The sequence below is a fragment of the Indicator indicator genome, chromosome 5 (assembly GCF_027791375.1).
Source record: "Indicator indicator isolate 239-I01 chromosome 5, UM_Iind_1.1, whole genome shotgun sequence".
NCBI lineage: Eukaryota > Metazoa > Chordata > Aves > Piciformes > Indicatoridae > Indicator > Indicator indicator.
This window is the reverse complement of record NC_072014.1, coordinates 31470745-31495505: the sequence shown is the minus strand read 5'-3', so window position 1 is coordinate 31495505 and position 24761 is coordinate 31470745. Positions and strand designations below refer to the sequence as shown.

Sequence of the window (24761 nt, the reverse complement as noted above, 5' to 3'; positions counted from 1 at the left end):
GTTTTGTGAAAGGTACAAGCAGTTTATACCCTCTTAGTAAGGAGTATTTGCTAGACCAAGTCCCTTCTTGTGGTGGGTTGTTTTGTTTGTTGTGTTTTTGTTTTTTGTTTTGTTTTGGGGGGGTTTGTGTGTGTGTGTATCTGTGTCAGGCTTTTGTTTACAGGCAGCAGAATAAAAGTCAGAGTTTGCCTGGTGTTCTGAGTGGTTTTCCACATCTCCCCTGATGTCTCTTCCTGGTGTGACTTCCAATAATCTGCCTAAAGCATGCACTTGGGACCTCAATGGTAAATACCTGGTGACTATAACTGAGGCTATACTCTTTTTATCCTTTTGTAACTTCTGATCTCTGTGGCCCTCTCTGAGATGTAGTTCCCATAAACAACTAGTTTCTGGTTGAAGGTGGGCATGGAATAGAGGATAGGCTACAAACCCTTCTTTAAAACTTACCTTACTGCCTGGCATTCCTTAATGTTAAGGTAGGCAGGCAGCTAAATAAGCAGAATACCTGCTGTTCCTCTAAAGGCAGTCAGTGCTATCAGACATTATCTACCAGTCTACTGGCCAACTTCTCTTCAGTCTATTGCTTGTCCTCTTCACTATGGATGTGAGAAATAGTTAATTCTCTTCTGCTTTGCAGGCATCTGTATTCATTAGAAAACATTTTCCCCTACTGCCTTTCTTTGTAAGACTTCTTATCCAAGTCATCCAAACTTTCTTCTCATGTTGTTTTAATGCTTCCAAACACTATAGTCTAATTATAAATGTGCTAGATACACTATTAAGCACCAGCATTTTTAATAAATTATTTCTGTGTTGCAATGAATGAGATACAGGCTAAAAACATTACTTTCAATATCAACAACTGCATGCCCATAGAAGTCTCAAGACAAGTGGAAATGTCTATTTTTACATAACCCTTTATATGTGAACATATATGTGAACATATGTGTTAATTTTAAAACCCAATAACTTCTATTCATTTTGTTTGAGAATTATATTCTGTATTTTTTCATCTTAAATACCAATGGGCAGTTATGATGCCAAATTATTCTCACTGAGAACCATGTGTCAAAAAGCAGTGTCACTTAACTGCAGGAGTAGCAAACCTGCTTGCTTTAGGTTGTTAAATGCTACCCACTGCACCCTTTTTCAAAAGGCAGCAAGGTATGCAAACTGGGTTAAAAGCTACATTTTAAGTAGTGTGTGAAGTATAGAAAGTTGAATAGAGAATATTTCTGTCTTTCAAAGGTAAATTCAAAATTATTTTTCTTTGATTGAATTACAGACATACAACTGATTATTTTATTCAATGATCTAATACTTTACATGCATAGGTCTTAATTCTGGATTTTCTGCAATTACAGGCAAAGATAGTCCACAGCACAACAGCAGCACAGCTAAACACTATATGCTGACAGAATCTGGATGTTTTTAAATTCTGGCTTCATGGGAGAAGGATTGTCTCTTGAGAGGAATTTTAGTCATTAGTGGAATTTATGTTGCAGTGTATCAAATCATCTCTGTGAGAGGAGTTACTTGAACAGCAGCTTCATAACTATTGTATCATTACCAGTCTTAGAAGAAGTTTTGATTTGCCTGTCTGTTGCAAACCAAGACAACCTTTTGATAGCTGTTTCTTCCTGATCTCACTGCTTATGTGTCGGTATGACCTTGAGCAGCAACATAGGACATCTATCTAGTCTGTGACATCAAGCACTGAACACCTCAACCAGCACAGAGAACGTAATGTTAGAATATGTCATGTAATACTTGCCATCGTTTCCAATAGCCTTAAGGTGTTACTGTCAAAGAGAGCAAACCATTGCTGTTCAGTTACCTACAATTTGGTTTATTCCTCCTTATGGCTGACTCCTGTTGGGTGCTGTAGGTTTGTGTGTATTGTTAACCTCACTGAAGCCAGCAACAGTTATTACAAAGCAGGATATAACTTTGATATTAAAAGCATGAGCCAAAAGAGTGCATTTCATTGCCCTAAACTGCTACTGCAACTGTAGGGTGTCACAGGGTTTTATTTAAGTTGTTATATAAAGAGCTCTTTTATGAAGCATAGATATAGGCTAAGGTTTAGAAAATTCTTCCTGCACTTTTGAACAAGGAAAAGGCTCACTGAATATATTTGGTATTGGTGGTCATTGAATGCCTTTAAATTTGTGACAATGAAGATCTGTTTATGGCAGCGTATGTTTTAATACTATCCTTTAGTGTACAGCTTCAAGAGCTTTGTTGCATTTTCTCCTTATTTCTTTTCTTTGGACCCTAGTACCATCCCTTTTCAGTAGCATTCCCCCAGACCTACATGCAGAACTGAGTCTTAACTTTGGAAGTTTTACAGGTTCTCTCTCAGCTGGCAACAGGTTCTCTCTCAGCTGGTTCCACTTGCTGTGCTGATGCATGGAGCAGAAGGCCTGTTTTACTTTAGAAGACCTTTCCAGGAAGATTCTAACCTGTTTATGGCTCCAGACAAAACCTCAAAACGCATGTTTGTCCTAATACAATGGTTATTTGCTGCTTGCTGTTAATTTTCTACTTGTTAGTATTGTGGAGCAGGTAAAGAAAAGCTGCAGCTTCAATGGAACTGGCAATACTCATACAGGCTAAGCTGTAAATAAAGGTTATAGCCTTCTGCTGCTGGGCATTAAGTAAGCAGATAAATTTCTCTTTGCTGTGGATTTATTCAAGGCAGATGTTTTTAGTGAGCTCTGGAAAGGTTAGGGGAGGAATATAAAACCTGCTGCAGTTCTGGAATTGATCCATTAGGATCAAAACCTAGTAACCAGTGATTCGTTTAAGGGTCCCTGACACTTTTATGGCAAGACAATGTACTTCAGAGAGGGCTGGCTCAGTTTGAAACACATTCCAACCCCAAACTTGAAATAAATCCTTGCAACAGAGCAATTCTGTAAACTTCTGCTCTCCCATCGTTTAATTTTTGACAAAAAAAAAAAAAAAACAGAGTTTGGGAAGGGAATGACTCAAACTTTTGAAAAGAGCTGGCATACTGATCGCCTGTGTTTATGATTTTCTGTGTGGCATTGCCTCAGTGTAGAGGTGTGGATGAACAAAACAGTACAGACACAGCAAGCATAAAATAAACACACATGGAAGAAATGGAAAAATGCTTAAGGTAGGCTCAGCCATGTGATACTGGAAGGGCATGTATAATGGTTGAGGGGTTAGGTAAAAAAAGCCTTGTGTGGTCCAAGAGGGACTTAGGAATATGATAAAACAAAAAGAAAAATGGAGGGTGTTTCCCATTGCTTCAACCCCAACTGTTCCTTGAGACAAGTGCTGGAAAGTTTATGTGTAGAAGCTTTGACACTGGGTTGAACAACACATAGAATAAAACTCCAAAAGGGATCATTAGGAATGGTAAAAAATAGTAAATGTATTAGATGATGTGCAATTGATGACTTGTATTCACAAGCCAGAATCTCAGCAGCTGTAAACACGTGACTAGACTAATGTTAGTAAAGGAGTTATGATGTAATGCACTGAAAAGCTGGTTCTTCCTTCACACCAATTCATGTGCTACTCTGCCATTTTATTGTATTGCATTACTCAAAATAGCAGTTTCAAAGCCATTCTGCTTCAAATACTTCAAATTCAAGGAAATATTAATATCCAGTGAAGCAAAACTGAGAGATATAAACTCCGTTCTAATATACTTTCTGGCTTTGGGTAAGTCACTTAATCATTCTGTTGCTTTATTAAAAATTGAAAACATACAGATGCTTTGCAACTCCTTTTTTTCTGAAAATGAGATATGCTGAGAAAGATATTCCTGGGAGCTACCTCTCTGAGTAAGCACTAAAGCAATATTCTGGTGTAGTGCTAAGGGGCATGGATGAGTGGGAGCTGCTGTTTTTCAAAAGGCAGAGTAAAGAAAAGGCACAACATAAAGAAGTTAAGAAAGATGTTGTGGTGTTTTTAATCAGCAGTCAACTCCCCATTGTGTAGAATCCCACAACATATTCTTCACAGAGCATGGCTCTTGCTTAGGTAGAGTCAGGAAGAACATGAGAAGTTTGTACCCAAAGTAGAAAGTTTCTCCAGCTTATTCAGCATATTCATGCCCTTGGCAAACATTAATGTCTTCTCTATATATATGGAGTAAGCAGTGCTGGGAGGAAGGGGTCACCACATCACTGGCAAAATTAATTTGTCTGAGCTGATATCCAAGGAATTAAAAGGAAACAGAAAAATTTCTGACAGCTGTAGGTTAAACTCCAACAGATGAGAAACGCAGCTGGAATGAGGTGGGACTGGATTAAAAATGAAAGGTTTTGAAAGAAAAGAACCTAAGAATGGGTAAGGGTAGCTGGCTAAAGATTGTAATTTTAAAAGTGCTGTGCAGTCAGAAGAAAGCAGAGCTGAATTGAGGATTGAAAACAGAGGGGAAAATGCTGTGAGGAATTTGCACAAGCCACAACCAAGCCTTCTTCAGATCAAGACAGATCATCAATATTTTGCCCACCTGGAGGCTGATGGGACTTCCTGTTCTGTTGCCAAGAGTTCATAATGTAGTTCAAAATGCAACATTGATCCTTTCCCAGTGAGCAAAACACATCCACAACTATCACTCATCCCAGCTCATTTTGATCCACTCAGTTACTTTACAACATGTAGGTGAAGGATCAAAGAGTCAGAAGATGGAGAGCTAATGTATCAGAGTGGGTGGATGGAAAAGAAGGGAGAAACACTGTAATCAGGACTTGTTATCATGACTGGGGAAGTGTGCTAACAGTTAACACATACTAAACAAAGTTTCAAAGAGGATGGCATCTCTCATAAAGCAGAAGAACCTTTGCCTGCAGAGTTAATTCTTTGGTGGAAACTGGGCTTTTCCCATTTTTTTAGGAAAGACACAAGCTGATCCTCATGTGGTTCCAATAACTCAATTAAAATCAATAACTCCATTCTCAGTTATACCAACTGAGAGTCTGCCTGCAAATCTGAAGGTATTATTAATGCCATAGCAGGCAAGGATATATGAATATGGTTGCTATCTAATGACCACAGGACTGGCTCGTTTTATTATAACTCTTCTTTGGACTACCAGAAGACCACAAGACTCTTTAAGTTGAGCAGTGTGTTTGAGTGAATACATCTAGGTTCTTATATCCCCCCTTGGACCACTGTAGCATGCAAATGACCCTTTACAACACTTTCTCAAATTGCAACTCCTTATCTTCTGCTTTTAAAGATCAAGACAAAATTTGGTATTTATCTGCATTTTGTGTCTGTATATTGTCAGGAGCACATCTCAGCACATCGGAAAACTAGATGGCTCTATACAGATTTACGATATAAACCTGCTCTTTGGCAACCATGTAAGAAATTTTTGGTCTAGATACATTGCAATCTTGAATACTTAGAGGTATAGTAGCACCCTGGAGTCTCTGAACAACAGGGTCTCAGGATTCTTTGCTGTCACTATCACTGTGCTTCTATAGATAAACCATTCTAGTGGGAAAATTTTCTGTGTAAGTACCTATCTGTCTGACGAGTCTTATGATTTTAACAGTTTGCCTTAGCCAAGAGTTTTTTCATTTCATTGTGTTCTGCCATTTGGCTTGCACAGATTATGTGTTTAACAGCTCCTGTGTCACGAACTTTCCACTGCATTGCTAAGTGTCCAACATTTCTTCCTAATACCATCATCTGTTATGTTTGCCTTCTTTCTCCACTCTCTCCCACATCTTTCCAGGTCAGAGGCTACCCTGAGCCACAGATCATGTGGTACAGAAATGGGCATCCTGTTCCAGAGGGAGACCATTATGTTGTGGACCGCAGCATTCGGGGGATTTTCAGCTTGGTAATCAAAGGCGTCCAGGAAGGCGATGGTGGTAAATACACCTGTGAGGCTGCAAATGATGGTGGGGTTCGTCAGGTGACTGTGGAGCTAACAGTGGAAGGTAAGAGAATGCTTACACTGTTCTTGCAATGACTATGGACTTCAGTTAAATGAACAAGATATGTTAAGCTGTCTGACTAAAATCCCAACTGTACACACATGCCTCCTCAGTGGTGCAAGAGTAAAATTCATTAATTGCATTTCACAGTTTATGACTTTTTACAGTTTCAAATGTGTGTGATGATGCCCAGGTAGCAAAAGACCTAGCTTTAAATACTTAGCTATAAACTTTCACGTTTTCATGAAAGCCACCATTCAGGACAGAAACAGAGGCCTGGCAAGGTAGCATTTTCTCTCAGGCAGTAAAAACTGTGGCAATATCAGTTGCTTCACAGTCTATTAGGTAGGCACACTGCTGCAGTGGGTTTCTGAAGTTCTCCACACATGCATCCATTTGCTTAGCTGAATGTCTGGTTGTAATTGCATGCTTAATGTCACACAGGAAACAGCCAAGATCAAATCCAGGAATTTTTAAGAGAACATCTGCCTATTAGTTTCAAACTGCCAAATTTAAAATTTAAAAAGTGGTTCAAAGGTAAGGAAGGATGGAAATCAATTGTACTGCTTCTCTCTGTGTGATTTGGTTGTGTCAGAGATCTGTTGACTATCAGATCTCCCCAGGTCACAACTTTCTGTTGAAGTCTTAAAGCAAAGCAAAACCCCACAGCAGTCCTGAAACAATCAGCATTTGAGTTTATTTAGCATTAAAAACTCTAACAGACATCCTCAAGAGTACATGCTGAAATATACATCAATCTGGCATGATTGCTACTGCCTTCTGTTGTAAAAATTGTGCAAAATCTTTATTTTTCCTGGTTTTAAGTTGTGACAATTATGAGTGATGACTTGTACAGAGGTGGAGGATTTTTTAAAGATGGTTTTGTGTCAGTTTTTCTGATCTGGCCTGGTCTTTATTTTAGACCTCTCTCTATGCATCAAGATAGCAAAGTGCAGATTTTTTTCTGTTCTCAGCACAGGTAGCTATGTGGGGCTGGTTGCTACTGGAAAAAACGAGTGACTGAAACCCAATCTAGTCTTTCTATATTGCTTGGCTACCATGTCTGGCAGTAATGTAGATTTTACTACGGTTCTAGCACAAATTCTTTTTCACAGCCATCAGAGCTGAGTGTTTCATGCTGCCACACAGGTCACCGACCCGTTTTTAATCTGCCACAGGTCCCAGGAATGCTGTGTGCAGCAGATGGCGCTGAGTTTACACTTCTTCGTGCCGGTCTCCCTGTAGCTCACACCACACAGTAGGGTGAACCGCGCTGCTTCAGAAAGAATAATTTTGCAGAAGAGTTAGCCTGGGCTAGCACAGGACTGAAAAACAAACCAAGTAAAGTAAGACTCCTTTCAGAGGCCAAAACCTACTTTTTTTCCTCCCCTTGCTAGACATAGTGTTTCATTCACTTGTTAAAGAAAATTGCTTTAATAATCTGCAGTGTTATTACTACTGAGGCCATGGGTTAAATGATAACTCTGTTAAAATTTGTTTTTGAATCAGAGAGCCTAGCTTTGGACTACAGGTGATGTAACCTTATACTGCAGGTGTTGCATTCCTCTTTACCTTTGAAACCTGGAAAAATGCATATTTTACATATTTTTTAGCATCTGTAATTCCCAGTGGTCTTCTCAAAGCTTCTAAATTCCTGTATTTCTGTCATATGCTTACAGGAAACTCCATGAAGAAATACAGCCTGCCATCCAATGCCAAAACCCCTGGGTAAGAAGTCTACTGGCTTAGATATTGTCTATCAGATACCTAAATATGTTTTGGTAGGAAAACAAGTAGAAAGACTTCTTTCTAAAGAATAACCACATCTCCTCCTTTGAAGCACCTCTTGCGTTTTGTCTTTAGCTCTGATTCACTTTGAGGGCCATGTCAAAAAGGATTGGATTCTTGTCCAGTTCTCAGTAATTCCTCACAGTAATTCCAGCCCAGGGCTCCTTACCTGTTCAAGAATCAGAGATAATGGGTGAAAGCAAAGCCTGGTGGTTAATGACTCAGTTCTGCATAGCATCACATTTGAACAGAGTAACTGTTTGGCTGGTTTCTCACAGCAAGAATGACTGGGCACTCAGAGGCAGGGCTGTGCCAGCCACAGCAGCATCTGAAAACAAATATTTCAATATTTGTGAACTCAAATGCTGTAAGTCTAAATCTCCTTTTATCCCAAGCAGAATAGCCAGTATGAGAGCTGCTGTGGTAATAAAATGGTTGAGGCTGGCAGAAATATATAAGTAGCTTGATGCAGCTACTGCTCCCTCATACTGACAGAAATTAATCTGGCTGAAAACAGAACATTGTTCTGGTATCTCCAATATTGCACCATCTTCTCTTTGCTCTGTGATATTCAGAAGTTCTTCCCCACGTCTGCCAAGGCCTGACAGTCTCCTTATAGAGCCAGAGCAAATACTGCTTTAAGAATCACCAGAGAAATAAAAGCAACTGAAAACATCAGTGTCACATATAATTTAAGGATTTCTAAGCAACACAGTGGGTAAACTGTAGTCCAGAATGGTTCCAGTTTGGAGTAACTATTAGCAAGAATGGGCTGATGGAGTGATGTATGCTGGCACACAGAAGAGTCTTTTTGCTGTCTTGTACTTTCTGCACTTCAGTAGACATTTACAATCAGGTGAATGCCAGTATTTTAAAAGCTCCAGGCTTAATTATTCTGACAGCTGAATTCATTTCTTTATAGGTAGCTTGAAGTTAAGCAGAATTTTTTCTTATTTATATCCCTGGGACTAAGTTGCCCTGGATGTAGACAAAAATATGTTTCTGGTGATGTAAGTGTTCAGAATGCAGATAGTTAAAACTGAAGATTTTTATTTCATCATTGATAAAAATATTTTTAATGTATGTTTGAATTTTAAAATTCACTGGGATTACAACAGTGAAATCAGTGAAAATGAATAATCAGGAAGGCTTCCACACGATAGTGTCTGTATCACAAACATGCTACAGAAATACACACATGGTAAATAATCAAAGCAAGAAAGGACCATCTAAGCTGCTATTAGGTTTTGTTACATTCAGACTTGCCAGAGTGCTATCCTAATCCATTGCACTGTGGGGAATAATTGTAATCTTTCTTCATTCGTGTGTGCTTTACTCCTATTCAGTATTAATAATTTTATGATATGGAAAGTTTATGCCTTACAGAGGAAGGAAGGGACAGAAAAAACACAGATTTCAGTTTCCAAATAGCCATAAAGCAGCAGGCTAACTAGTAGCTGATTTTCTTTTAATGCATTAGTATGTGTGTATGGATATGTAAGTATAGAAACACCACCTAAAAATAGTCACTAAAAGATTTCTTCAATACACATTTATGCTCTTCTTTAGTAGTACCATGACGAAAATCACATTAACAGCTATCAGATATTTAATTATATGATGAAATGTTTTTTATTTTAGTGTATTACTGTGGCTCTTCTATCCCAAGAGTTTTACTGGTCCTCTTGTCCATGTAAATCCTTTCAATGTGGTATCATCTCTTACTTAGAAACCTCGATCTGCCTATATGGCAACCATCATCTCTTGGCAGTACCTTGGACTAAGGTGATGCAGTCTCTGTTAGTATCTGACATCTGGTAGAAATGGTGAGATATTGACACGTCTTACTTGCATGTGGTGAAAGGCCATCTGGAAAAAAGGTCTTGAAAATGATGCAGTGTGCTTGAAAGTAAAGGTTAACAACAACAACAACAAAAATCACCATCTGCCATTTGCTAATGTGTATCTTTGTTGTACCATATCAGGGCTTCAGAGCAAAGAGTGTGAGTGTTCCCTTTGACATTAATAGAGCTGAAGTGGCACCTTTATTGCTATAATACTGCTTGACGTTTGATGTTTTATGTCTGTGTAACAGAGGGTTTTGGACTGCAGTCACTGATGTCACTCTAATTTCATTACACATGTTGTTTCCCAGCTGTGCCATCCATGTGCCATCCATGTACTTAAGCAGAGCTGGGCATTTACACTTAACACACATTGATATGAGTTGGATGTACATTGATTTTGTGCTCTTTTCAAGTTTGCTTCGTAAATGCTGTACTGAATGATATTCCAAACAGAAGCCTTCCCCAAGCTGAAAATCTCTACCAAGATGGGTCAGAAATATTGCACAAAGAAGTTGCTGATTCATAAACCAGAAATTTATCTGTCATTGCTCTCAAAGTCAAAACAATTTACATGATAAAGAACTGTGAGCAGTGAACAACTATGCACAAGTAATTTATTATCAGGCAATTAAGAAACAGAAAATGGGAAAAACTAAAAATTCTGCAGTGTTTCCTAACATTTGGTTTGCCCAGCTCTGCTTAAGAGCAACTGAAGTTGTCCCCAGGATCTGTCATGTGAGTTATGTGTATGCTGGATGAGGGTGTGCAGGATCATACTATCCAGCTGCATGAGAAGTCAAGAGCAGTCATCACCAGCATTCTCATTTGTCCCACTGGCCAAAAAAAAATACAGTGTAACTGCAATTTTGGTTACCACCAATATATACCCTTGTTAGTGGACCACTGGTCTAAAGTGGTTCCTGAAGTGTGCTCTAATTACAACGACTTCCATTTTGTCTGTAAAACCAGGATGTCAATTGCCTTCCAGGGGAAGACTTACTGTTCCATCTGTGGAGCATAGGCCAAGCATCTGGGGAGAGAGTCCACCCAAGTTTGCTACAAAACCCAATAGAGTTGTCGTGCGTGAAGGTCAGACAGGCAAATTCTCATGTAAAATAACAGGACGACCTCAGCCTCAAGTAACTTGGTTTAAGGTATGATGTCCCCAAAAAACAACGTTTTCTTTCTCTTGAGAAATTTTGTGTCTTGAAAGGATCAAATACACTAAATTATCATGGTTGACAATATGTGTACAAGAAGAGACGTGTTCTTCCTCATTTTTATGCTGAAGAAGCTTACAAAGTTATTAACATTCCTTCACAGTATAAAATTCTCCTTTATCCTTCTCATTGTTGAAAATATTTGTAGCAAAAAGTCTGAAAGCACCAAATAAGATCTAGGTTCCATTATAAGAACAGTGAGTATGGGATATACTCGCCCCAAGAGCTTACAAACAAGATAAGACAATCAGACAAAGGATGGAAAATGCGAATATTACCATAATCTCTGCTTTATAGAGAAGGTCTGCAAGGATTTAGTGCTTTTTGTGTTTACAGAAGAGTCTCTGACATCTGCGAAAATTACAGCTGTATTTCACAAGTTCCTTGTCAGTGTCTCAGTCATAGAATGCCTTTTCGGTATCACTCCCTTTGGGCTTCACCTGTGCATTAGAACAAAGAGCATGTGTGCAAAGAAATGAAACTAAACTTGAGAGAAAATTAGCTGTTTAGTAATTCCCAAATATGACTGGATTTTGGTATGCATGATCATTTTTTGCAAATTAAAAAAAAAAAAAAATCCAGGGCACAACAATTGAGCAGTTTCTGTCTGACTTCTGCTAAAACAGTGGTAGCAAAAAAGTGTCTGACATAAAATAATGAAGACCTGAGCTATCAGCTTCAAATCTGCATTAAAACTGAGAATTGTGAACATCTGGCATTTGCAGAAGAGATTACAAATGAACAATATTTAAAACTCTTTAGACTATAAAAAAACCAAAACATTGAATACTTAAGTCCCTGTGCCCTCTTTGGGCATACACAAGATCTCCAACCACTTTTTATTGTTCAGTAAAGAGGCAGCTTTTGTGTGATAATTAAATAATATAATGATCAGGCCATTTTTACTGAAAATTCTAGTATGCTCTGTTGGATTCCAGCTCCACTTCAGTCTTCAACAGACACTTGCCTTATGTACAGTAAAAAAGCCAATTTTCTCTGAGCCTTTTTTCTTTTTTTTTTCTTTTTCTGATGTCTCCAGGTTTTCACAGGATGAGGGGAAGAAACCACAATAAAACCCCAGAATACTGCTCACAGTGCAGGGAAATGCTTCCGAGTCATTTTTTGCTTTATTCCAGATTTATCCTTGTTGTCTGTAACAGAAGAGTGCCAGGCTACATCTCAGAAAACAAGCAGCCTCTTGCTGTGAAAGCACTAAGACACCTCCTTACGCTGGCAGCTCGATGTAGAGTCTGCTTCGATCTAGAGGCTGCTGCCAGATCTTTTGGGCTTGCTGGCTCTCCAGGCAGTCTGTAATGCAGCTGCTCCACAACACCCTGCTTCCAGACCCACCAGAGCTGCTCAAGTTTTCCAGCCATGAAACTCAGTGCTAAACAGGAGTTGTCATTCAGTTCTTTTTGTTTAGGCCTGTGTGATAAACACCAAATAGGGACTAGCAATTCAGCAGCTCGGATCTATACTTTGGTGCTGCTTTATACAGGCTTTTACAGTTTGTTAGAGGTTATATTTTATGTTTTGCTGTTGATTGTCAGCTTCTATGTGTTATTCTATAATCTGACATTCATTGTCTGATGAAACAAACAAAGTATGAAAAATGCTTCAACTGATGAAGCATGCAAAGTGTCTTGCTATTAGCAGTTCCCTAACTTCTGTTCGTGTTTAAATGTGAACTCTTGCAGATCTGCATATATTACTCTGCTAAATACCACAGGTGTCTTGTTCAGAGGTTCAGTAGTCATACCATTGCTGGTCTGCAGACACCTAGTCCACTCTCTTGAATTTATCCTCAGTTCTTCTCTTTTGGTTAAACTGTTTTTTTAGGCTTTCGTAATAATACTTGGTCACCTATTTTGAACACCATAAAGCTTTGTTTCAATAATTTATATGGTCTGTGAATTACAAATGCATTGTTGCTCTTTATCAGAGTTTTATTGGCAGGTTTTTGCATCCCTATTCATAAGGCATGGATTAACAGGTAACCATGCATGCGCTTTGGATGGCTGCAAACAAGCTCAGGTCCAGAATGCTTCTGGTCATGTCAGGATGGCTGAGTGTTAGGTATTTCAGATTTGCCTCAGCATGCTGAAAGTTAATTTACATGGCTGCTGGACCCCATCTAGCTCTCTAATGTATCTCTAATGCCTTCTGCCACCCCCACCTGGCCACTGATGAAGTCTTCATATGTAGGTTTTTTCCCAGTTCCTGAAGTGATGCAACATAGAAGAGCTATTGAAGGATGGAGAGCTACTCCCCAGCTTGGAAGATTTTTGCTTAGAAGTATGATGTTTGACTTCCTGGAATAAACATGAGCAGAAACTGCTTTAAGCCTACATACAATTAAAAGAAATTTTTCTAGGAATATGGATGTAGTAAACAATCAAAAGCCAAAACCAAGCTGAGATGAGTGGGTGGCAAAAACGGCCTCCTGCAGATATGAATTATAGAACATTTGGACACAGCTATTTGTTTATACCATCTGAGTATTATTCACAGAAGAAATTTGGCTAAAAGATAGGAGAAAGGCATTTTGACCTGATGTTTTACCAAAAACTTTATTTTTCCCTTTTTCTTACTAATAGCTAGCTGTCTCATGGTGTCTTGTGGTATTTGCAGGGTGATACTCAGTTGCAACAAAATGAGCGTTTCAACATGTTTGAGAAAACAGGCATCCAGTTCTTGGAAATCCAGAATGCTCAGCTTGCTGATTCAGGAATTTACACGTGCACAGTGGTAAACAGTGCTGGGAAAGCATCTGTGTCTGCAGAGCTCACCGTTCAAGGTACAGAGTTTACAGAAGACCGCACAAGTGAAACACAGACCGTTCCTTTACTGTCTATTTGGTTGTGTTCTCAAGGATAAGCATTCACTCTTCCCCATTGTCTTCCTCTCTCTTCATTAAGGATTGTGATAGCTTGGACTCTCCAGTAAGGCTGAAAACAATGTGTTGGTTCAGTAGGAAAAAGGCTATCTAAATACTTTGTAGAAACTTTCTTTTAAGACTAACTTTTCCCTTTTGCTGTGGTTATGACGTCCATATGTTTTGAACAGAGATTTTAATTTCAGCAAGATGAAAACTTGCCTTTGTCGTTATAATCATTCATTAGGTTTGTGTTTGTTGAGTACCAGCACCAGATGCATATTGATACCAGCCCCCTTTTGGGAAACAAAACTGTATCTGTATTTGTAGAACCAGGAAAGTAAATAAAGGAGTGTATCTCTAAACTGTAAGAGAGAGAAACCAGCTTAATGAGAATAAAAATAAGGGTTCCCAACACCCAACCCTGCCTATTTCACTGCTGGTAAAGAAAATAAATATCTTTTACAAATATGTATGAATAATTTAGGAGGTTCTATTCCATATATGCATTACCATATGCAATTCATTTTGCCATTCAGTTCAGTTTGATGCTTCCTAGTGTGCCCTTTGCATCAGCCTCAAAACCGTACAGCCTTCAGCAACCACACTAAAGAGGAATTTCATCGGTCAGTGGGTAAGCAGTCACCAGACTAAAGTAAATAATTAAATGAACAGCTGCTGGCTTCAGCTGCATTCAGAAGATCAGAGGGCTAGATGTGCACCCAGCAGTGAATTTTTCGATGCAAGATTTTTAGGTTCGCATCAATGCTGTCGCTCTGCAAGAATATAAATAACAGGAGGATTTATATGTAAGATCCTCAGAACTACAACTTGCCTTTGCCACTCAAAGCTGTATTTTTTATCTGTAAATTCCAAGCTGATGAAACCAGGTTCTACAGGTTGCCTGTTTGACTGATGTTTTGCAGAAAGGGCCATTTTGTTCCATAAGCCCTTTTTTTTTTTTAAATGAAATTTGATCCTTACTCTCCCTGAAGTGAAGAGCTTTCTGTTGTGTAAGGGGTACATCTGCCTTTAGAGATGATGCAGAACTGGGGTCACAAAGTCAGTTGTGGTGTGTGTTTGCTTCAGATGCTGACCACATCTCTGAATAATGTGAGCATTCTTTCTTGGATTAGTACAGGTCAGTAAAAAGGGCACTCGCTTGCAATGTACTTGACTAATCGGATGATTCCACTTACCTAACCACGATATATAATACCTAATTCTTTCATATCAATTAAATCAGGTCATCAGAGTTGCAGCAACATGCTAGCAGACAGTCAAGTGGCTCAGAGTCACTATATATTCTTTTAAATCCAGGTAGTCTCATATATAGATAATCTTGTTCCAAGATCTGCATTCCCCCCCACCACCAACTGTCCATACTGGAAGGTGGAGGGTTGGGATGTTCTTTTAACTGACAGGGTTGGATGGTATTGTTTAGTCTGCACCCAACAGTTTTTCAACATCTTCTTCTACATTTATCCAAACTCTTTTCAGCCTTATTTTTTACGTGAATAATCTCTGTTGCTATTTATTGACAGGTTTGTTGAAGTGAAGTCAATGGGCTATTTCCCCTCTCTCATTGCAGCTTGTATGTGTGTGGAAATAGATTTTTTTTGGTCATTCTGAATGATGTGGCAAGTCCAAGCATTTAGATGCTTGCAAAACACAGTGGAAATCAGGATATCATCTATCACATGCTTTTTGTCATTTCCCTGAGGCAAAGACTCTGAAAGCTTTTTATGGAGTATTTGTTGATGACTTGCAAAATCCATTATCTTGCAGAAATCATTATTGTATGTCTTTCTGCTGTAGTTTCTAGTCTCATAGCTGACAACAGCATAGATGCAACTTTGATCTGACCAGGAGAAAACAAGCTGCATCCTGTAGTGTTAACTAGGGAGAAATGGAGAGATGTGGTTGGTACTTGATGGTATTTCTCTCCTCCCAACTATTGATTATCTCATGCTGCCTCCAAGAGAAACAACTACTGTCAAGATTTGGGATAATGCATGGAGGACCATGTACATCTGAACTGACCATGTACATCTAGCCCTGGCCAGATGTGTGCTCAGTTATGTCAGTGCAGCTGATGAGGCAAATCAATATAGCTCAGCCATGTTCCCAGATTTCCTGGTGGTGGTGCAAAGTAAAGAGGTGTGATGCACTGCCTTTTGTGTTTCTCATATTAAACATGATGATACTTGCTACACAGCAAATAAATTGGGAGAAGTTTACAGGTGGGCTTCAGGTGATGAGAGTTTTTAATATTGTTAATTTGTTTTTGAGTTTTAGCCAGAGGACAGCTGCAGCTTCACTGTGGGCACACTCAGGTGTAATACCAATGGTTTGTCATTCTGCACATCTACAAGTTTTGTGGATTCCATCCTCCCAGATAGAATTTCTTCCTTACTTCTCTCCCCCAACAAGAAGCCTTTGAAGGTCACAGAACCTTTAATTCTCAAGGGACTTGGGAACATAGCTGACCCAGCAGTGTCTCAAAATGGACCAAGGTCTCTTTATGTTTCAGCTGGGCAGCTTGCTATTGTCCATATCAAGTTTCAGGTGTGGTGATAGTCAATATTGACTTCAGTGGACTGAAAATCTGGGGAGTGAAAGCCCTTTGCTTAAAATCTTTCACTTTTATGGACTTGTGTACAGTACTGTATGTATAACTTACCCAGGTTTTCTTTTTTTAAAATTTCAGGTCCAGATAAGACTGACACATACACTCAGCCACCTTGGTATGTTTTTATTGGAATACTTTATCAGCATATTTAATTGCAGTCCAGTAATTTTGACATTTACTGCATGACCCTTCCTCACAAAATGATAAATTTTTTTAGGTCAGTCTGTATTTGGAAGTTAGAAAATGTTTACTTGGAATGAGATTCTCTCTTACTGCCAAATTCATCAGTAGACTCCGTACAAAATAGTGGAATTGGTGGCAACTATGAAATACAGAATTTCTTGTCTGTTCAGGAAAAGAAAACTCAGATGGCTTTATGCTCATTGTTCCCATATAGCAAATTAGTTATGTAATCTGAACAAACACTAAGTGTGGAGAAATTATATTCTGTACCAATTGGTAAAAATTCTTTTTTTTTTTGGAGGCAAAAACCTGCATATATCTTGTCAGTACTGAGCTGGTTTTTCTTTGGTGGTATGGTCATGGTCTTTGCTGTTGTCTGAAAATACATGCAAAAGAATGGGTCAAATAAAAACAAACAATCATATTGTAGAGCTTTATCAAGATTTTAGAAGTTAAATTACTATAATTTTTTTTTTAAATGCTTTTTTTCCCAAACCTTTTTTCTTCATTAACAGAAAATGTAGGAATGAAATACCCTAAGCTGACTGTGTAAGACTCATGAAGGCCAGGTGCTCAGGTGCTTTATGCTTTTCAGGGTGTTTAATCTGTTCTCATACATCCTGGATGGGATTTAAAAATTGCATGTGTACATTGTCCTAACTTCACATCCACTTAAAAATGGAATCTGAAAATGCTGTGCTATCCTGTCTTCCAGATCTGTGTGAATTTTAGGAATATAGTTTAAAATAAGTTTAGCATAAATGAAACTGTGAAGCTCTACAGCCATAACTCCTCATATACTGGGTTCTCCAGAATAGTTTTGCCTCTTGCATTGTTTATTCAACAACAACAAAAAAAAGTAAAATGTCAAAAACTTATAGTTGTAACTGCAAATCTCATAGGCACTATTTTTCTAACTGAAGAAAGTACTACAATAAATATCCTGAATCTCCCAGAAAGAATAAGTCAGTGACAGTAAGTATGGCAAAATGGAGCTTGGGCTAGAAATTGCTTCCTCTATTTCATATATGTTCCAATTCTGCCTTGGAATAATACTTTGGAAGCATGAGATAGACACAATGCTCTTGAGGTAATAGCTTAATGGTCAGGGCAGTCAGCCTCAATGAAAGAAATTTAGACTTAAGTCCCCAGTTAATAGCTACTCTTGTGTCCCCAAAGTACTGAGGAGCAGATCCATTCTGGTTCTGAGAAACTCTTCCACATCAACCATAGCTGATACTGTTACATCCACTCAATTGATTTTTTTTTTACAAGACCTCTTCTCCCCCCTTTAGACTTTTAGTCTAAAGTTTCCTGATGTCTTCTGAAACCGCTTGAATTACAAGACACCGTAATTAGAGATAATACACTCACTGCACACGTTACATTTTCATTTCCCTTTAGGGAGCTATTTTATGCCATGTTTTGAGATATAATTATATGTGGCCTCAATTTGCTAAAGCATGAAATAGTGTTATATTGTGGTCATTCCAGGGTCTCACATAATTGCTATCCAAAGCAGTGTCTGCAAGGTTAGTGTCTGACTTAGACAACATGTTAGAACCTGAGCAGTGGGTTAATATCCAAAAACTCTTCAGCTTAATCACTGTCTGAGCACTGACCACATTTTATAAAGCTTTTCACTTCACCTCTTTTATGTTCTTAATCTGTGTGAAGAAAACTAAAGGCTAATTAATTAGTTCACCTTCTTGCTTTACATAATAGCTGATAATAATTAGTCTTTATGCAGTGTTGTATATTTGTAAACTTATTGTTTTCCTTCAGCATGCCATCAAAACCAACAACACTTGCTGTTAAAACTGTTGAAAATTCAGAATTCAAACAGGCAACTAGCAATGGGATTGATAAAGAACTGAAATCCAGCAGCACTGAACTCATGGTTGAAGCCAAAGACAGGGTGTCAGCAAAGAAAGAGACCTTTTACATCTCCAGAGAAGCCAAAGAGAGTAAGCAGGAACAGCACCAAGAAGCCAATGTAGTGTCTCCTCAAGAACCTAAAGAAGGGAAAAAGGGATCTCAGGTCTTGCAGAAAACTTCAAGCACCATCACACTACAAGCTGTCAAACTGCAACCAGAACCAAAGGCAGAGCCCCAGGCCACTTTCCTGAGACAGAATGAAGACAGGAAAAGGGCTGTGCAGCCCCTGATGTCAGCTCAGACAAACTCGTCTCTGACAGGGCAAGTCACTCCAAGGAGTAGAGAAGCAGAAAACAGATCTGGAGGCCTAAGGGCTGAAACTGAGGAGAAAAGGGAGCCTCTGGGAATTCCTCCTCAGTTTGAGAGCCGTCCACAAAGCCTGGAAGCATCAGAGGGCCAGGAGATTAAATTCAAAAGCAAAGGTAAAGGCATGCCAGTTACCAGAGCCTTGGGGTTAGTCAGGTTTACCTTCTGTGTGTGCATGGGGGGAAGCAATTTCTCCTTCATTACAAGCTGTCCTCTTCCTACAGCATTTTGGAAATAGATGCAAAATCTCATCTTGTTTCCACAATACCCTTTCTCAATTAAATTTTCAACTCATTCCGTATCATAATGTCCAGCCCTTCTCTCATCTGGAATTTACCCAGGTTCAATCAATGCTGGTCTTCCTAGGAAGTAGTTTTAGGGCCTCTTATATAAGGATGCAAGAAAGAAAGTGGATGTTAGACTTCCCAGGATTGTATTTGGTTATATTGTCCTTGAGCTAAAAAATTTATCGGATAAGAAACTACAGTCAGTCACTGCATTTCTCTTGCAGCATATTTGGTCAAATCAGGGCTGATCTGACTGTCCCCTGACAGCTGAAATTTTGAAGTCAGAATTAAAAGAGAGGTTTTGAGTTTGCTCCACAGAATTTGACTGGGTTTTGACCTCTCATCAGACTAATGAGAGCTGCATTTTGCTGAATCCAGGGGGTAGAATACTTTTAAAAATTGTTTCAGTGATTTTCTGCCTTTTTTTCCTTTTTTTTTTTTTAATAATATTCACACTTTAAAGTGTTTCCACAAGTGAGAGAGAACTTGATTTTCATGTCTCTGGAAGAAAAGCAAAAAATCACAATAAAATCATGGTAACATTTACTTTCTTGATAGTTCTTGCCACGTGAGTAAAGAATCTAATTTATATCACAAGCCCAGAGGGTAAAGAGAGGGGAACATATTCCAAAGATCCTGGCACCTTTAGAATAGTTTATTTTGCAGATATATTAGTACTAAGAAGATGGAGTGCTTACCATCAGGGCATCTCAAAAACTTTGCAAGGTTTAACTAATTTGGTAGGGAAATGGAGTCTCAGCTGTACAGAAACCAAGCAGATTATTCTGTTCTTGCTGAAGCCAGTGAATGTCTTTTCATTTGGCTTTGGACCCAAAGCACAAGCTCTTGCAATGCAAAGGCAAGGTGTCTGTTAGAGAAGTTACAGTGGAATGTCCCTAGGGCACTTTGATAAATAATCAAAGAAATTCTCCTGAGAATCCTCTTCTCAAAGGACAACCAGGGTTCCTTTCACAGACACTTCTGCTTCCCGGTTGCAGTCGACAATGGAAATGCTATTAGACCCTTAAAGAGGCTTCTGCCTGCCAGGTCGTCAGCTCAGCAGACTTTAGGGTCTATACAGTTACTACAAAGCATCCAGGTTCTTTGATACTTAAGGGTTTGTTGTTTTCTTCCCCCCCCCCCAGCTTTTGGAGGTTCTCACATCTCTGTTCGTCATCCATTGTTTGTGGATTCCAATGTGTTCTTTCTCTGCTGAACAGGAGAGAGAATTTTTTTCTGAATAATAACTTCTAGTTTCTAGTGGAGAAAATTCACAAAAAAAAAAAAGACATTTCCTACCTTTCAATGGGCATTCCAATTTTTGCCTCATTTGTGGGTGTAACAGTAACCTGGTCCTTTCCAAATTCTTTGATGGATTTGTAAAACTTGGAGCCTGATTTAGGGACTGCTTTTTTTTTATTTTCAAAGAGAAGGAATTCTTTGGTTTTGTATTTCTAGTCACTTGTATCAGTCACTTGTTCTGCTTCTAGCTAAGCGTTCCTTGTCTTTGTAAGTCACTCCCCTGTCCTTGCATTTTCTCTGCTCAGAGGGTTTCCTGCAGTCTATCACATGTCTTTGTTGTGGATATCTTTTAATATTTGTACCTTCCTCCAGGGCTGAGTACTGTTGCTATAAGGAAATGAGTAAAGCTGGGAAGAAACATTAGCAAGGTGGAAGCCCTGGAGGGCTTTGTTTGCTGAAAATAAGAGTGTAGTGGGTGACTTTTTCTGTCATTCTTTCCTAACCTCTCCTCTTTCTCAGCAACTGCTCCATGAAGCCCAGACCTCTCTCAGCATGACCAGGAGCCAGATCTGATTTTCTAGAGTTCCGACACTGGCAAAGCAGGCAGTGAAGCCACAGGTGGTTTGCTTTTGCTCCCTGAAAGTTTGCAGTACTAGCAAGCTGCCTGCTTTGCCTACATCTGGACCTTACTCTGACAAAAAAATACCCAGAATCACAGAATGGTTGAGGTTGGAAGAGACCTCTGAAACTCATAAGGTTCCACATGCTTGCTCATGCAGTGTCACCTATCTGCAGGGAAAGAGACTCCACAATGTCTGGGCAACCTGTGCTCGTACATAGTAACTCTCGTGGTAAAAGTGTGTTTATGTTCAGACAGAACTTTTTGTCTCTCAGTTTGTGCTTATTGGACATCACTGAAAAGAGCCTTGCTCTCTCTTCTCTACACCCTCTCATATGCATTGGTGAGATCCTCTCAAGCTTTCTTTTCACTAGCCCGAACAGTCTTAAAATAAATCACCTCATTGGTAGGTACCATTGATTGCAAAGGTACTGCTAGGTGCTCAGAGAAACCAGTTTAAAAGTGCAGGAAGGAATGGGGAGAATTTTCTTTCTTTCTCTAATATCTCATTACATCCATTTTGTCTCTGACTTCTGGAGTAACGGTTTTCAGGTAGAGGAGCTTGGGTTTTTTCAAGTTTCCAAATATTTGTAATTTTAAAAGATGGACTGGCCAAGAGATTTTGGAAGAGCAGAATTATCAAACCATCTTTTTGAAGATAGTTTTGTGTATTACTTGCTCATTAAGGTTTCTATAATTATATATGCATAAATTGCACCTAATTTACACTAAAGCAAAAAATGGGATTACATTGAGGGGAATACCTGTTCATAAAAATTCAAATACCTCATTGTCTAGTTTCAGGGAAACCAAAACCAGATGTGGAGTGGTTCAAAGAGGGTGAACGTATTAAAGTTGGAGAGGATGTCCAAATATATGAAGAAGATGGAACTCATTGCCTATGGTTAAAGAAAGTCTGCTCAGGGGACAGTGGATGTTACAGCTGTACAGCTTTTAACCCCAGAGGCCAGACTTCCACCAGCTGGTTGTTAACTGTCAGAAGTAAGTTCTTATGATCCCACCTGCACTGTGGAAGCTCTGGCTGCACTTCTCTAAGCTGTCAGAGAGTGATAACTACAACATTTTGTTTACAGCTTCTTAACACAGGTTAATTCCGATTCCTAAGTTTGTGAATAATGTAGTGTGGGATAGCCAGAAGCCATCTTCTGCATCAGTTTCCCTTCTGACCTTTTGGTTTTGTTGTTTGTGTAGCCAAAACCATCTCATTCAATGTTTTCTACAAAAAAGTACCTTTCACTGAGGTTTTCTATTAATGCTTGTATTGAATACAGGTTGCCAAAGATTTTGTTATCGTTGTTCTGTATTTAGCTCTTTTGGAATCACTTAGCATTTGTATAGGCCACTGCATATCTAAAATGTCTTATGAGCACAAAACCAATCCTGTGCAGCAAAGCAAATAAGAGGAAAGGGGAAGGAATGAGAATTGCATTCTGTTAAACTCAAGTATACCTTCCAGTGACTAATTATTTTGAGGCTGAAAGTTCTGACTTACTGGCCTGGTTGAAAAAAAATGTTGGCCTCCTAACAAGTCCTGTCCTCAATTCTAATCTTTTCACCTGCTTCTAGGTTTTATCCTGGAGCTATGATTAAGTTTATGCAACATTTCTCTATTTGCTGTGCCTGAGGTTAAACAAGGATATCCAAGATACTCTCTTTCTGTCTTGTGAGACACCTGTAAACTTCATCCTTAAGCTAGCCAGGGGAGATCTGGGAGAGAGATTGGTAGAAGACAGATGAGAGAAGAATTATCCTTCCTGTGTTTTTTTGTGCTTAGCCCTCTGGTCATACGTCTCATACACTTCCAGTGATTGGATGCAAATGGTCTATTCTGGCATAGAAAACTACCACCTGAGATACAGTCCTGCAATGCCTGCCTTCTAGATCATACAACTCCTCTTTATACCAGTCCATTGCTCAAAATTATTTATATTTTCCAATAAAACATTTCACCATGGTTCTGATCCTTTTCCTTTTCCTTTTCCTTTTCCTTTTCCTTTTCCTTTTCCTTTTCCTTTTCCTTTTCCTTTTCCTTTTCCTTTTCCTTTTCCTTTTCCTTTTCCTTTTCCTTTTCCCTTTTCCCTTTTCCTTTTCCTTTTCCTTTTCCTTTTCCTTTTCCTTTTCCTTTTCCTTTTCCTTTTCCTTTTCCTTTTCCTTTTCCTTTTCCTTTTCCTTTTCCCTTTTCCTTTTCCTTTTCCTTTTCCTTTTCCTTTTCCTTTTCCTTTTCCTTTTCCTTTTCCTTTTCCTTTTCCTTTTCCTTTTCCTTTTCCTTTTCCTTTTCCTTTTCCCTTTTCCTCTCCCTCTTCCTCCTCCTTTCCTTCTTTTTTTTTCCTTCTCTTCTTTACTCTGTGAGCCCAGCTATGTCATCTAAGCATATCTAGAAAAAGTCACTAAATAGTAATTTTTTTTTTTTCAATTTGGGTTAAAGGAACTGTTTTCATTTTGGTTTTAAAGGGTCTAAAGTTCAAGAGGTTGCTCCATGCTTTTCCAGTGTCTTGAAAGGATGCACTGTGAGTGAAGGGCAAGACTTTGTGCTGCAGTGCTGTGTAGGAGGCGTACCTGTGCCTCAGATCACATGGCTTCTCAATGGTAAGGAATCCCTGCTCTGCAATCCCTGCATGCACGCACTCACATCCACACTCCAGAGGCCACTCCGGTCATTACATAGCAAGGCTGTGAACGCTGCGCTAAGCACTCTGAATCACCGTGATATCGTATTAAAAGAAAATCAGTTTATGCTCACATAATATGCACAAAGGGGGCTTTTCCCGAGCAGTTTTCTGCTTTACTGCAGTTTTCCAGTATATCCAGCAGGGGACTCTGGTGACAAGAGTGTAGGCAGATGGACTTCCTGGGTTTTGTTCAACAGCTTTTCACCATCTGCAACAAAGTCTGAGTGGCTCCTCTCTGCGGAACCCTGTGTTACCCTTACTCTTGTGGCACTAGCCTCTGCTCTGAGAGTAACGGGCTGGCATCGCGATCCTGCAGAGATAATAAGTTCTAAGTCAGTCAAGTCCAGTATACCACACTTTATGTCAGGAAGGAAACCCATGCCTGATTCCACCCTTCTTTCCATCTGCTGGGCAGGTCGTAGTTCATATTAGCAGCTATGTCCCCAAGATCTTAAAATCATGGCTTTTCTGATTGCTTCTCTAATAGAAATACATTAATTGAGATTCTAACTCTTGCCTGGAAGAAAAAAAAAAAAAAGAGAGAAAAAAACAGTAAAACTGTTTAGTTTGATTTTTTTTTATCAGACTATATCATCTTTTGCCATGCCCTGATTGCACAACTGATCGTGCAAGTTTCCTTAACAGTCCCCTCTTAATATTGGAGTTGGAAGCAAACATTAACATTTTGTTTAAAATCCAGTTTATTTCAGAGATCCAGGGACCACACACTTAGACTAATTGGTGTTTGCATTTAGAGCCATATCTAGACATATTTATTCAGCTTAACCCTTGATCACCTCTCTTACTCCTGAAACACAATTGGTTTTTTTTGCAGCTGTCCCAGGCTGTCTATCTTTGTGTGTGTGTGTGATTAAAAGACAGAGAATAGCATACTTTGCCATAAAGATGTTTCCTCCAGGATTGTTTTAAAATTAACTAATTGCACATGATCTCTGTTTTTCTTTAGCTATTCAGAGTAAATGGGATAACCAAAAAAAGGTGGCAGGGCAAATGAACCCTGACTTTGAGATTGGTATGTTCCCACAGCCTGATCTGTTCCCCTTCCCAATAGCTCCACGTCTAGAATAGAAAGGCCACTGATTTATTTACAACATGAAACATGTGAGTAAAGGCTCTGACACTCTCCCATTGGAAATAATTTGTATCCCTGTCTGAAGGCTACTCTGCAGTTCCTCCTTTG

The 24761-nt window shown here is 39.1% G+C and overlaps 1 protein-coding gene across 2 annotated transcripts in view; it reads left to right on the top strand.

The window, feature by feature from the left end:
* The window catches only part of MYLK (myosin light chain kinase), a 143752-nt gene that overhangs the window by 16933 nt on the left and 102058 nt on the right, over positions 1-24761 (top strand). For both annotated transcript variants that reach the window (XM_054381442.1, XM_054381443.1), the window contains exons 2-9: positions 5729-5936; positions 7613-7661; positions 10557-10722; positions 13420-13585; positions 16374-16410; positions 18264-18838; positions 21669-21872; positions 23343-23477. In XM_054381442.1, the coding sequence (XP_054237417.1) occupies positions 5729-5936; positions 7613-7661; positions 10557-10722; positions 13420-13585; positions 16374-16410; positions 18264-18838; positions 21669-21872; positions 23343-23477 (1540 nt within the window). The remainder of the gene's footprint in view (positions 1-5728; positions 5937-7612; positions 7662-10556; positions 10723-13419; positions 13586-16373; positions 16411-18263; positions 18839-21668; positions 21873-23342; positions 23478-24761) is intronic.